Source organism: Triticum aestivum, chromosome 3A (assembly GCF_018294505.1).
Source record: "Triticum aestivum cultivar Chinese Spring chromosome 3A, IWGSC CS RefSeq v2.1, whole genome shotgun sequence".
In the NCBI taxonomy this organism is placed as follows: domain Eukaryota; kingdom Viridiplantae; phylum Streptophyta; class Magnoliopsida; order Poales; family Poaceae; genus Triticum; species Triticum aestivum.
Window position 1 is genome coordinate 732545594 of NC_057800.1, and position 12524 is coordinate 732558117.

Genomic DNA, 12524 nt, shown 5'->3' on the forward strand with positions numbered 1-12524 from the left:
GAAAATTCGTCCATTCGGAATCCAAAACCTTGGTTCTAATTACTAGATGATGTTGTGTTGATGCTGTTCTTCACAGTTGATGGCAATATGACCTTGACAAGTGTAGTGGTTCGGTTTGGAGAAAGAGAGAATAAAGTATCCCTATACATCAGTACATTTGGCTACTAATGTAAGAATACAAAAAGTCGTTTCAGTAGCTTTCACAGGTTCATCAAGGAGTTGGCTGTTCAAGCTGAATCCCTCCACACCCAAATGATAAAAGCTTGTTTTTTTAACGAACAAGCTAATTTAGGAAACGTTGCTAATCCAGGCTAAGAAATGGTTCTCAGATGAGGTGTCATGTGCCAGCAGCAGTTTTTTTATGAGTCTACCCAAGTGTTAGAGTAACTATCTTGCTTTTAGTTGTGATTCTGATTATTTACATTTAAGAGCTCATTTCTTATGACTTCTTGTGTGTATCATGATAGATTGTATACAACTGATCGTAGCTCATTTTATTATTCAGAGACTTTCAACTAATTACCATATGCTAATCATTCTCTTTTCTTTTTTCTTTCCTTTCCATTTGCCAATTACATAGGTTCATTAGAAATCCAACTGTCAATGAGAATGCCATGAACCTCATTTTTGGTTCAATAAATCATTCAATTTCTTTTATTTAATTTGCATGTGGAAACGACATATGCTAATTTTCCATTTATGTTTCAACATACACATGCGCACACATTTGTGCTGATTAATTGTCCGCGAAACGATCTGCCGACATACTCACATGATACTTTTAGTGCCGTTGTCTTATTATTTCCCTTTTACTCTGCTCTCTGTTTTTCCATCTTGCTTCACTTTCGATCAATCGTCACAGCAATTGCTTCTTACCAATTATTATATTTTTTTTCTCAAATGCACAGCGCAAGGAAGATGAGCTTCCAAAGTACATCATGCGCGGTATGTACATTCCTGTCCCGACGCCGTGCCCGACGCGCTGGACTGGAGGCATAGCGGCGCCGTCACCATGGTCAAGCATCAGGGCAAGTGTGGTAAGCACCATGCTTGTGAATCTGTTGTTCTACACTTGACATTGCAGCGCTCATCTATATTCCCTGTTAGAATTTTATTGTTTCTGTAGTTATTTGGTTTTATTGCTAAAGCTTAGATATTGAGATGTGGTGCATAAGCACTTCAAAAGCATAGTGATCCATTAACTAGAATCCATGTTAGGGAGCAGAAGCTGACAGGTACAAGCTAACCACCCTTGCATAACGCGTCAGGTAACAATGGTGGTAGATAAATTGGTTAGCACTTGGCAATTAGCAACTTGTTTGCCTATCATACTTGGCAAAGATCATCGTGCCCACTTAGAAAAGTGGTTGAAAAAATGCCTTTGTTTAGTTTTTTCAAGCCCAATTTCCAGTTTTACTGCCTACATTTATCCAAACTACACTGGCTGTAATCACTGCTCTTCCTAATAGTACATCCACAAAGTTTTTTATCCTTGATACTAAAAACTTTGATATTGAGATGTTGTTACACACTCACACAACTACTCCCTCCGTTCCTAGATCTATTTTGGAACGGAGGGAGTACATAAAAGCATAGTCGTACTTAGATATGTATGACCAAGGCATTTTTTACGGCAAATAATTCTAATAAATAGAATCCATGCAAGCGAGATGAAGCTGGTACAAACAAGCTAATCTCCCCATTACATAACTTGTTAGGAATTAGAGGCATTTAGCAACATGTTTGCCTGCAGTACTAAAAAATCAAGCCCAGCTAGAGAAGATGTTGAAAAAATGTCTCTGTTTAGTTTTTCGCAGGCCCAGTTTGCAGTTTTACTGACTACATTCCTTCAAGCTATGCTGGTTTTTACTCCTTCAGCTCTTCCTAATAGTAGATCCATGAACTTTGTTATCCTTAAAATGTGAAATATATCAAGGAAGTGCCTGCTCCAATACTAACTGCTTGGAAAATTAGATAAATAAATTAGAGCTAGAGAGTTATGCTCTAATTCCTTGTGTGATTCGTAGGTGATATTGCTTTTTAAGACGTCCCGCACAAGAGAATTCTTCTAACCATTTTTGTTAGCTTTTGCGGTTGGCCATGGAAATAGACATGTGCTGCTTTATTATGTAGACCAGTTATGTATTACGCCTAAATAAGAATCTTATAAAAAATTGTTATGCTTGCAGCAATCTAGAATTCTAGGTTTGGGATCATTTTAGGTTGTGCAGTTTAGAGATGCTACGTAAGAACTGTGTGAGCACTCATGTTTTACAAATTAGGATCACAACAGTGACACTGAAGAAGTGAAGATGCAAGTATCTATTTACGTGAAGTCACTCCTTTGTACGTGTATTGTTTCGTTCTACTCAAGTGCCTTGATACAAGATACTTAAAGTATTTTTCGATTTTACCTCATTCCTTATTACTAACTCACAACCATACTTCCGGTTAATGTGGTCTGGACTGTCATTCAGGTGCCATGGAAGGACTAAACAAGATCACGACAGGCTCTCTTCTCAGCCTTCCTGAGTAGAAACTAATCGGTTGTGACAGATCCCACAATGCTGGTTGTGGCGGGTAGGCTCATGAACTATGCTTATAAGTTTGTGATTAATAATGATGGGAGTGACACGAAGGATGACTACCCGTTTGGTGAATCAGATGAAACATGCAACAAAAACAAAGTAAGATGGAGGTGTAGTTGTGTAGAACAAAAATAAAAACTACCTTGAGCATGTTTTAGGCACATGATCTATCATATTCATGCAATTTGTCTTGTTTCACAGCTGAAAAAGCATGTGGTAACAATTGATGGCTACTGAAGCGACGTCCTGCCGGTGTACATCAGGGACACCTGCACCAACGATGACGCCTTCAAGGTGCCGTGGAAGTGAGGTCAGGGCATGGGGATCCGGGCAAGTGCGCCAAGGAGACCGACGCGTCTTACCCGCTCATGACCCAAGCAGTGATTTTCCATTGCCTCTAGATGTATCATCGACCGTCGCCAGCCTTTGGTTTTAGACGTGAACGTGCATGTAGCAGTACTTCATATTGCTATATTTTGATTCTGACGAAATAACATCACGTGGTACAATCAAGAAAGTGGAAGGGGCGCATCCTATCTAGCACCGCCCCAGCTTCCTCTCAGGCGGCGCACGTGGGTGCGCCCCAACCACTAGTCTGTTAGCAAAGAGAGAGGTTTTGTATAGCTGGAGCTCCACGGTACCCTCTATCAGAGCCGCACAATAAAGAATTATTTTCCTCGAGATACGTTCACATGTTTAAGATGAGCAGCTCTGCCACTGGAATCAAAGCCTAATACTCTGCAGGGGACTGAAAAAGATTCGAATTTGATGGGCCTAGTAGGCTACTGGACAAGACATGGAGGGCCAAGACTCAGGAAAAATAAAAAGACAGGACAAGACCGGACGACTCCTCTGTACAAGTACGACGCGTGTAATCTCGTTCCTTCCATCGGGCAACATTTTCTTACTTTTTCTGCCAAAAAAAAAACATTTTTTTACTTTTGCATCCTCTTTCTCCTCTTTCGTATCTGCTTGTACCACCATGGATCTGCAGAGCAGCGAGCTCGCTTCTTTCAACATGAAAAGAGGTGAAGACACCAAGGAGGCAGAGGAGCCCGTAATGGTGATAGGGGCAGCTGCCGAACAGACTTCAACTGTGGCGCCTCCGGATCCATCCGCAATGACATCCGTCTCCATCTTCCTGGATCAGAGGTATCTTATAATCTGGCATCCTCTTTTTTCTTCCTTCCCATCTCCTCGTATACACCATGGATCTGAAACTCAGCAACCTAGCTTCTTTCAACAGTGAAATAGGTGGAAACAACGATGCCAGACTGTTCCTCAGCTACTGTCTATGGCACAAGGTTGCATAGGCCTCTCACACTCTCTCCCAGACTGTTCCTCTGACAACCGGTGCATGCCACTCTTTTCTCTTCCTTTTTCTTTCTCTATCGACCCGTGCATGCAATTCTCTCTCTCTTAATTTTGTAAAAAAAACTTTGAACAACGGCACTCTCTCTCTTTAAAACTTGCATGCAGCAGACTCTCTCTTTACCTGAGCTCTGGCAAACCCACTTGACTACAGTACTGCATGCAAGCGGCAGCGAGAGGACTGGTGTCACTAGCCTTTTCAGACTAACCTTAGATGTGACAACCTTTGGCAAAATTAGTCACAAACCAAACAGCCTCTAATCACTCTGTGGCTACACGGATACTACTATTGATGCTGGCACTAGCACATATCTCAATATCGTGGTCAACGGTACAGATAAGGGGCACCGTGTAGGACGAGCTACAAAGAAATTTTGCGGTTAGCAAATGCTACTTCCCTCCATTTGGTGTCATCAACAAGCTTGGCACGGCGTGGCATCTCTCTGAAAAACAAAGGGCCAGTCCATATGATCATTATGTGCATGCTCGACCTACCAGTCCTCCAAATTGTGAATATAAACGACTTGGAAGAGGATTATACTAGTTCCATGCACGGAACAAACTGAACTGCATCCTTCAAAAAATAAAAAAATAAAGAAAATCATATGCTCATATGCACTCAAGGGATCGATTCCTCACCTGCAAGATGTGGAGGCCCCACTTAGAGTATGCTGCGAGGAGAGAACTATAACTCGACTGAACCAGGTGGAGCAGGAACAAAGGAAAGGGCAACTAAAGTCCAATATGTATCGCCAATGATGAACATGCAATTGACTTCAACTAACAAGGTTATGATGTTGGCCTCTTGGGAAAAAAATTATATGCTTACGTTCGCACAAAGAATGGGTTTAGACCTTGACTAATGGCCCTTCAGCTAATAAGAATAGTTCAACAGTCAGCCTAGACAGCTCCAGGCCCTTTAGCTCTGCGTGGATTATACAATCTTCTGACATTAAGGGGCCTCCAACTTCACCAAATCCGCATTCCAAATGTTGAGGTTCAAATCCGGAGTTCGGCCATCTGTTTGACAGCCAATTCCATGGAGGAAATATTTGTATGTATTATGTATTACACCCTCGGTCCCAAAATAAGTTTGGCTTATTTTGAGACGGATGGAGTAACTTTTTATTAAAAAAAAATCCAAGAATGTAATCATAAAACATGATATTTCAGAAGCATGACTTTGACGGTCCGGTTCGCGACAGTCAACGCGGCCACCCGTCTCCATCTACCACCACGAACGCACGCAGAATCAAGATTGGGAGGCTAATCACCACAAACGATTTTTTTTATCGAATTGAGGAACTCTTGGCTACCGATTTTTCATTGAAAGGAAAACACAAGGTTTCCAGTGTTCACCCTCGCACAAGCTTCAGGGTAACAAAGCAGCAAGATTGATTGTCCATCTGACGAGCCAACTGCTCGGGCGGGCGGAAGTCCCCGGTCGACACCACAAAGCAGCCCTCCGCACCGTCGAGCTTGGCCACTTCCACGCCATGCTTCTCTACGACGCCAGCCTACCTCTTGACCTGCACAACGACGAGGAGAAGCTCGGCCCAGTCATCAGCCGCGACGAGGAGAAGCTGCAGCAGTCTCTCCTCTCGGCCGCAACCTCGCATCCTCTCGCTCTGCGGGGGATCTGGACGGGAGAGGAGGAGGCGCGGTGGATCTGGGCGGGGGAAGATGCGGCGAGCCATCGGAGAACGTCGGGGCGACGGCGGTCTAGTGGATGATGGAAGGGAGAGGGACAAGAGAGAAAAAAACAATTGTTATAAATCTTTTTTTGCGGGAACAATTATTATAAATCTGACGTCAGATTCTTGAGTTTTCCAGGAATGCCCCTCGATATTCATGCATCAACATTAATTTTCACTCTACCTTCAGAGCTCCATCGACTTGGGGCAGAAGTTCTAACATTTACTCCCTCTGTCCGAAAATACTTGTCAAAATATGTTTACATATATTCTTTTTTATCTATTTTGATGACGAATATTTATAGACGGAAGGAGTAGATTGCATTGAGCTTTAGACGGAGTCATGTCCAACTCTTCCATAAATTGATTGATAAAATAATGAGTGAACATTATACAACTAATTAAGCAGCACTCACTTTTGTCTCCACTTTGCAATAAGTGACGGACATCCTAACCTGTGAGTTTTTTTTCCGTATATCCGTTTATTCAAAACGTTTTATTTCTTAAACTGTACGTCTAAATCTTGAATCGTTTTCACTGTTGGATTACTCGTGTTGAGATCATCAAAACTAGATCTCATATTGATAGATTTTGACATCTTCTTTTAAAAACCGAACGAATAAACCTTGCACATTTTTCTTTTCGAAAGAGGCACGACTATGTCTCTCGTGGAAACAAATTTGCGCCGCTTGTGGAAGGGAAACCCGTGTTCTTTTCGTTTTTGAGAGCACGGCTATTCTTCTCACAAAAGCAAATCCATGCCTCTAGCAGAAGGAAAAAAATGTGTTTTTTTTTCATTTTCGAGATGCAGGACTAGTGGAAGCAATTCCATGCCTCTCGCGGAAGGAAAAAAAATGCATTTTTTTCCGTTTTCGAGAGGCACGACTGTGCCTCTCGCGGAAGAAAAACAATAAACATGTTTTTTCCTGTTTCTGACAGACGCGACTCTGCCTCTAACGGAAGCAAATCTGTGCCTCTCATGAAGGGAAAAAACACGTTTTCTAGCGCAAAAGGAACAACGTTTTTGTCTAAAACCTAAGAAAAACCGGGGAAAATCGAAAAGCCAAAAAAACCGAAAAAAGTCATATAAAAAGCCAAAAATGCATGCAAAAAAAATAAAAATCCCAAATCGAAGGAAGTATCCAGAGTGTGACACGTGGCGACGGCTAGAGTGCGCTCTTAGCCCACCACAGGTGACCCTTACGGGTTCCTAAAGGAGTACTCCTTGGATAGTTTTTAGGGGTTAAATCAAGCTTTATTGATCATAGACCACATGATGTGGGATACAAAAAGGATCATGGGGCTCAACAAACCATATCGACTAAGATAAAAAAAATTGAAAACTTGGCTAACCTATCAGCATCACCATTAGTGGCTCTACCTTCGAATTTAAATAAACAGTTTAACAAAGAGGCTCTCTGTTTGATCTCGGAAATAATAGCACCGGAGCCACCTCGGCTTGAATATGAAATATCGTGGATAGCTTGCTTGGAATCTGACGCGATGACAATGTTCCGGAGCATTAGATCTTCAGCAAGAGCCAGACCCTCACGACAAGCAATGGTCTCGAGTGTCGCAACATCTGTTATGCCCAGTTGTTCTAATTTGTACGTGCTTTGCACGTCAACTGATTACGTATAAGCATGGTACTAAATTAGTGTAAAAAACTAAAGCACACATACTATGGTAAATTTTTCATAGAAGCTTCAAATGGAGATATCCAATAGGCATTTGTGGAATCATTTTTGGGCTTCGCAAGGCCAGATAACAACTATTCCCCCAATAAACATAGTACAATGGTTTTCTTTGTATGAAACATTAGATATAATCTTTGCCCTTATATATATATATATATATATATATATATATATATATATATATATATATATATATATATAAGAAAATGGGTTAGTACTCCTAGGAGTACATACTCCTACCAACGTGTCAGCTTTGAGGCTATCCCGTTTAAACTCCAACCGATATCCAATTACTTGATTAATTATTTAATTAGGTGAAAATCTCACGGAAGGGATAAGGTGGACTTTGAAAAGTTGTTCCAGAATACTAGGGATAAACACACGTACTGTTGCACATTTGTTGCCCCGTATATTAATCTCATTATTAAGATTTTGAATCTTCTATTTGCACCATGCCGGGCGGCGGCGATACGAAGACGGCGGCGACAAGAGAATGAAGTGTGGCACCTGCCTACGGGGAAGACGCGCATAGAACGATGCGACGAGCCTCCGTGGCCAACGCAAGCTACATGAGGGTGATGCATTGACCAGGTTATGTACGATGCTATCATGCACTCTCGTGGGAAATTCGAGGCATGCATCCAGTATCATGTTTAATTTGTGGTCTTGTTACACATTATGAATTGATTAGTGAAATCACTAAAGGAGTTAAGGTACACATAGATCTCGCTCTAATCTTATACGGGAGTAATTTTTTGAATGCAACAATCTATCAACGCCGTCTTACATAACTCTACTCAGATTTCTCAGGATGCAGCCGGACAGGACGGAGACGCTGGCCGGCGGCCGCGCCGCTGAGCGGCCATGGTGAGCGAGTTCAATGCATAGAGTAATCCAACCGGCTAACTTCCATAGCTTGCACTCCGGCAGTGCAGCTACCTTGCGTCGGTTTCTGCTCTCCTGCTGCCGATCTGCCACACCCCACGGTGCAAGCAAGTCCTAGGCACCGATGATGCATGCATGTACCTAGCACACGTGTTATCATGCAATGTATGCATGGGAGGAATATTTAGCAGTTTCCTTTGCACTTATACAATCAACTTTTGTTTATTATACTGTACCGGTTAACAAATGAGTACTAATTTTTCCTTTTTATGTTTAATGCAGTATCTGATCACTCATGAAAAATAATGTATATACTTCTTGATATGAAATTTAGGATCTCTCTCTCTCTCTCTCTCTCATTACAAAATGAAGTATATACCAACTTCATATAAGAAAGAAGTATACACTTCTGCACAAATAATGTAGTATATACTCTTTTGTAAAGATGTAGCATTCGTTTCATCAAAAATGGTGTAGTATATACTCTCCTAAAACAAACAAGTATATACGCGCAAAGAAAGCAGTACATACTCCCTTGTAAAAAGAAGTATGCACCCCATCATGAAAAATCATCAGATACTCACTATAAAAATGTAGGAAGTGCATACTCCTAAAGAGCAGCATATACTCACTAAAAAAGCACTATAATATACCCTCTCGGCATAAAACAATATACACTTTCATAAAGAGTGAAAAAAATGCTACGTATAGTCTGACATGCATATACAAGCAAACTATGAGTACGTGCATGCATGCAAAATATACTGGACTAGAATGCTAGGTAATAGTTAAGTGAATATACTTATGTTGCCTCAAAACTAGGATCACACACGTACGCACCTAACTTCCAAGGAATATGTACGCATGCATTTTTTATATTAATTTCTAGCATACTAATTAGGTGGGTCGTTTGGTCGTTGGTAATGGGTATACTCGTTTCATCCAACAAACCTTATCCATTAAGCATGGGAGTACAAAAGAAGAGTCCTAGCATAGCTTGTCACAGAACTAGTTAAGTGCCCCTAAACTTTTAACGGTTCAAAAGTTATCAAAAAATATGAAATAAATATGGGAGCATCTCTCTAATGAAATAAATATATATTGTTTAGGAAGTCCTTGTGTTTATTGGACTCGTACTAAACTTTTTTTTGAGAAAAATGATGTGAAAAGAAGAAGTGTGATTAATTATAAATTTTCACCCTCTCAATCTCATGTCAGCTAAGAAAATAAAAAAGTCAAAACATACTATTTCATTGGTTATTTGCACTCTTTTTTCTCATTCTAATTATCCTAGGTACCTTACTACTTGTTTCAAATCATAAGAAAATCAAAAAGTTCACCATGCATACAACATTGCAATGCTAGGCTCGCATGCTAGGGGCTGTTTGGATTGCGGCCCTCGGCTGCCAAACCAAAATATTGGTCATTGACCAAGCCTAGCTTCCCGTTTGGATGGGAACCAATATTTTGGTGCGCCCAGTCCACTCCAGCTTTTCTAGTTCAACTCGACGCCAAAAAGTTGGCAAGTCTAGGGCAGTCAAATCCTCCGCCAATAAATTGGCTAGCCAACGATTGGCAGGGCTCACATAGGCGAGAACCAAACAAGCCCCTAGTCTCGGGTGAAGTGGTCGATGCATGCATGTAGCCGTTGCATGCATGTAGCCAGGTAGTATGAATTAAATAATTTAGAGGAGCAAATGTGTAGTCCAGCCCATAGTGGAAAGATCCAAAGCATGGTCAGATGGTGGGTCACACATCGAATTTTAGAAATATCAGGCATGGATTTGGAGCAGCCACTATTCATACGAATCCCACTGCGCCCAACCGTTAGATTGAGAGCACCAACAATCAGGATTGCTGTTCTAGATCCATTCAAAACTCATACACTATATAGTGTTATAGATGTAACTTCCTTTCATGTAAAGTCTTCCGGCCAGCCCACCGTATGGCCCAAAGTGTTGCGAGTACCTTGATGAAATCAGCATGGGAAGGCTGAATCATTTGAACCGCCGCTTATTATCTTGGGGGGTTTGCACCTGATGCTAAAAATTATAGATGTAGAACCCTGCTACATTTAGGGCAGACCCTGTCTAAGTGAATATTGGATAGTCCGTGTTGAAACAATATACTACTACAAAAGAAAATAAAATTTATTTCCAAAAAAATCAGAATTGTTTTACTCTATTTGTAATTATAATTTTTTTGCCCAGAATTCAACATGAATTTTTATTTCACCAAAAAAATAAAACAAAAAATAAATTCAAAATTATTTCCAAAAAATAAAAAAACTAAACCTTTTTGTAATTGTGATTTTGTTTTTTCGCCCAGAAATCAATGGGAATTTTGTTCCAAACTTTCTATATAGCTACGAAAAAGTGGAATTATTTTCAAAAATATTCAGACTATGTTGAATCTTTTTGTAATTATGATTTTCCTTTTTAATCCCAAAAGTCAATGGGGGTGTTTATTTCACCGAACTTTTTATACAACTACAAAAAAACTAAAATTCATTTCCAAAACAATTCATAATTTTTTACTCTTTTTGTAATTACGATATTGTTATTCGCCCAAATGTCAATGGGAGTTTTGATTTCGTTAAAAAAATTATACATCTACAAAAGAAAGTAAAAAAATCCGAAAAAGTTTATGAATTTTTTAACTCTTTTTATAATTACTAATATTTTTTTATATAACATGTATATACACCCGAGAGCTAAACTTGTAGTTATGAATCTCATATGAAGATTCGCTGTAAAAAGTTAAAAGCACAGATCAAGTATAAACCAGTATGATCAAAGTAACAGTTAAAATAACAGGGTGACATGATTCTAAAAATAGACACTCTCGTCATAAATAAGACATACATGCGAAACATCGCATTTTATCGGATCCTACTGCCAAACACGTCAGCTAAATATTAAAGATAATGTTCAATTTTGTGTTGCTCCTGTGCAGATGTTTGTAACGCTACCTGACTACATCGTATAGTTTGTTTTAAGCTTTTTCTGTTGCTTCACATTTGTATATTCACTACTTTAGTTATGGATCATGAGACAGTTAAGAACGTTAACGATTCCAAAAACAAATGTGCCCATGAACCAAATGTTCGTGATAATGTACATGGACATAATTTTTTAACACTGATATGATACTAAACATTTTATTTATTTATTAGAACTCAGCTTGCCCTTCAATACATTTCTTTCATAGTACATCTTCTGATATATTACATTGACAACTTATTTTGGGGTATAACTAGTAAAATTAACAACTTGAAAGTTCTCACTTATATTAAGTCACAATTTTTCTTTTGTTGTTATATTTATCTTGACATATTTATTCTCAATCTAAGTTAAGCTGTATATTGTTGCCAAAAATAGTTGTGCAATCTAATTTGGGGTATCAAAATGAAAATGTGGCTATGGTGGATTTTTTATAATTTGAGGAGACCAATATTTTCATATTATTCTGCCAATTAATTATGACAAATTATACCTCATGATGTGTTGATCTGTTATTTAATATTTTCTGTAACGTCCATAAATATCTATGGATCTCAGGGGGATGTTTAATGTACATGAATCTAGCGAACAACTTCGCGAAGAAATCTGTCTTTTAAAGTAGAAGACTACAAAATTTAGGTGTAACTAAAAAGATAATGCTAGAGCATATAAAGTATCAATTAGTAGTCAATTCTCAAATCCCATGTTTACATCTAGCTTGTGGGTGCTACTCAGTTCTTCAATTTTCTCCTTTTTTCGTGGGATAATTCATAGGAATCGTGAACATGTGTTTACTTTTAATAAGCGTGACAAACTTAATAAATCATAGTTTGGTAAATGCAATGATGTTGTTCTACATTTAAATTTTACATTGATTGTCTCTAGAAATGACAGTGTGACCAATCAACACTTTGGTACTCGTTTCAATGATGCCACTGACTTGGCATTTCTCAACTCGCTCAACACCAACCCAATCAGATAAAAATTATGTACTCACATGTTAATTCGAAAAAACACAGACAATAATGGGCCTATGTTGGGCCGAGTGTAGAATTGGGCCTCCTGTAAATTTCTATTTGTCCAGCTTTAAAGCAAAATGATTTTAATAGTTGGCCCTTAGTTAGCCCGACCGTAGTGGGCCCACTCATTGGAATGCCTACTTAATTTTTTGGGGTCTGCTCATGGTGCCACAATCATAGATGTATAACCCTAATAAGCCTAGGACTAACCCTACCTAATGAGCATTATACACTTGCACTGTCCTCGTCGTGTCCTATGCTTCCCCCT

The 12524-nt window shown here is 39.5% G+C and overlaps 1 protein-coding gene across 11 annotated transcripts in view; it reads left to right on the top strand.

Annotated features, from left to right (window-relative positions):
• The window catches only part of LOC123063573 (uncharacterized), a 5837-nt gene extending 1755 nt beyond the window's left edge, over positions 1–4082 (top strand). For 3 of the 11 annotated variants that reach the window (XR_006430387.1, XR_006430394.1, XR_006430391.1), the window contains exons 3-6: positions 909–1037; positions 2478–2687; positions 2790–3740; positions 3835–4082. Coding sequence is in view for 1 of the 11 variants with exons in the window: in XM_044487392.1 (XP_044343327.1) it covers positions 909–1037; positions 2478–2495 (147 nt within the window). In the remaining 10 variants the exon portion in view is untranslated. Of the gene's footprint in view, positions 1–908; positions 1038–2189; positions 3741–3834 lie in introns of those variants that run through there. The other 8 variants (XR_006430395.1, XR_006430393.1, XR_006430396.1 and 5 more) reach the window with 6 other exon arrangements.
• Positions 4083–12524: the final 8442 nt, after the last annotated feature.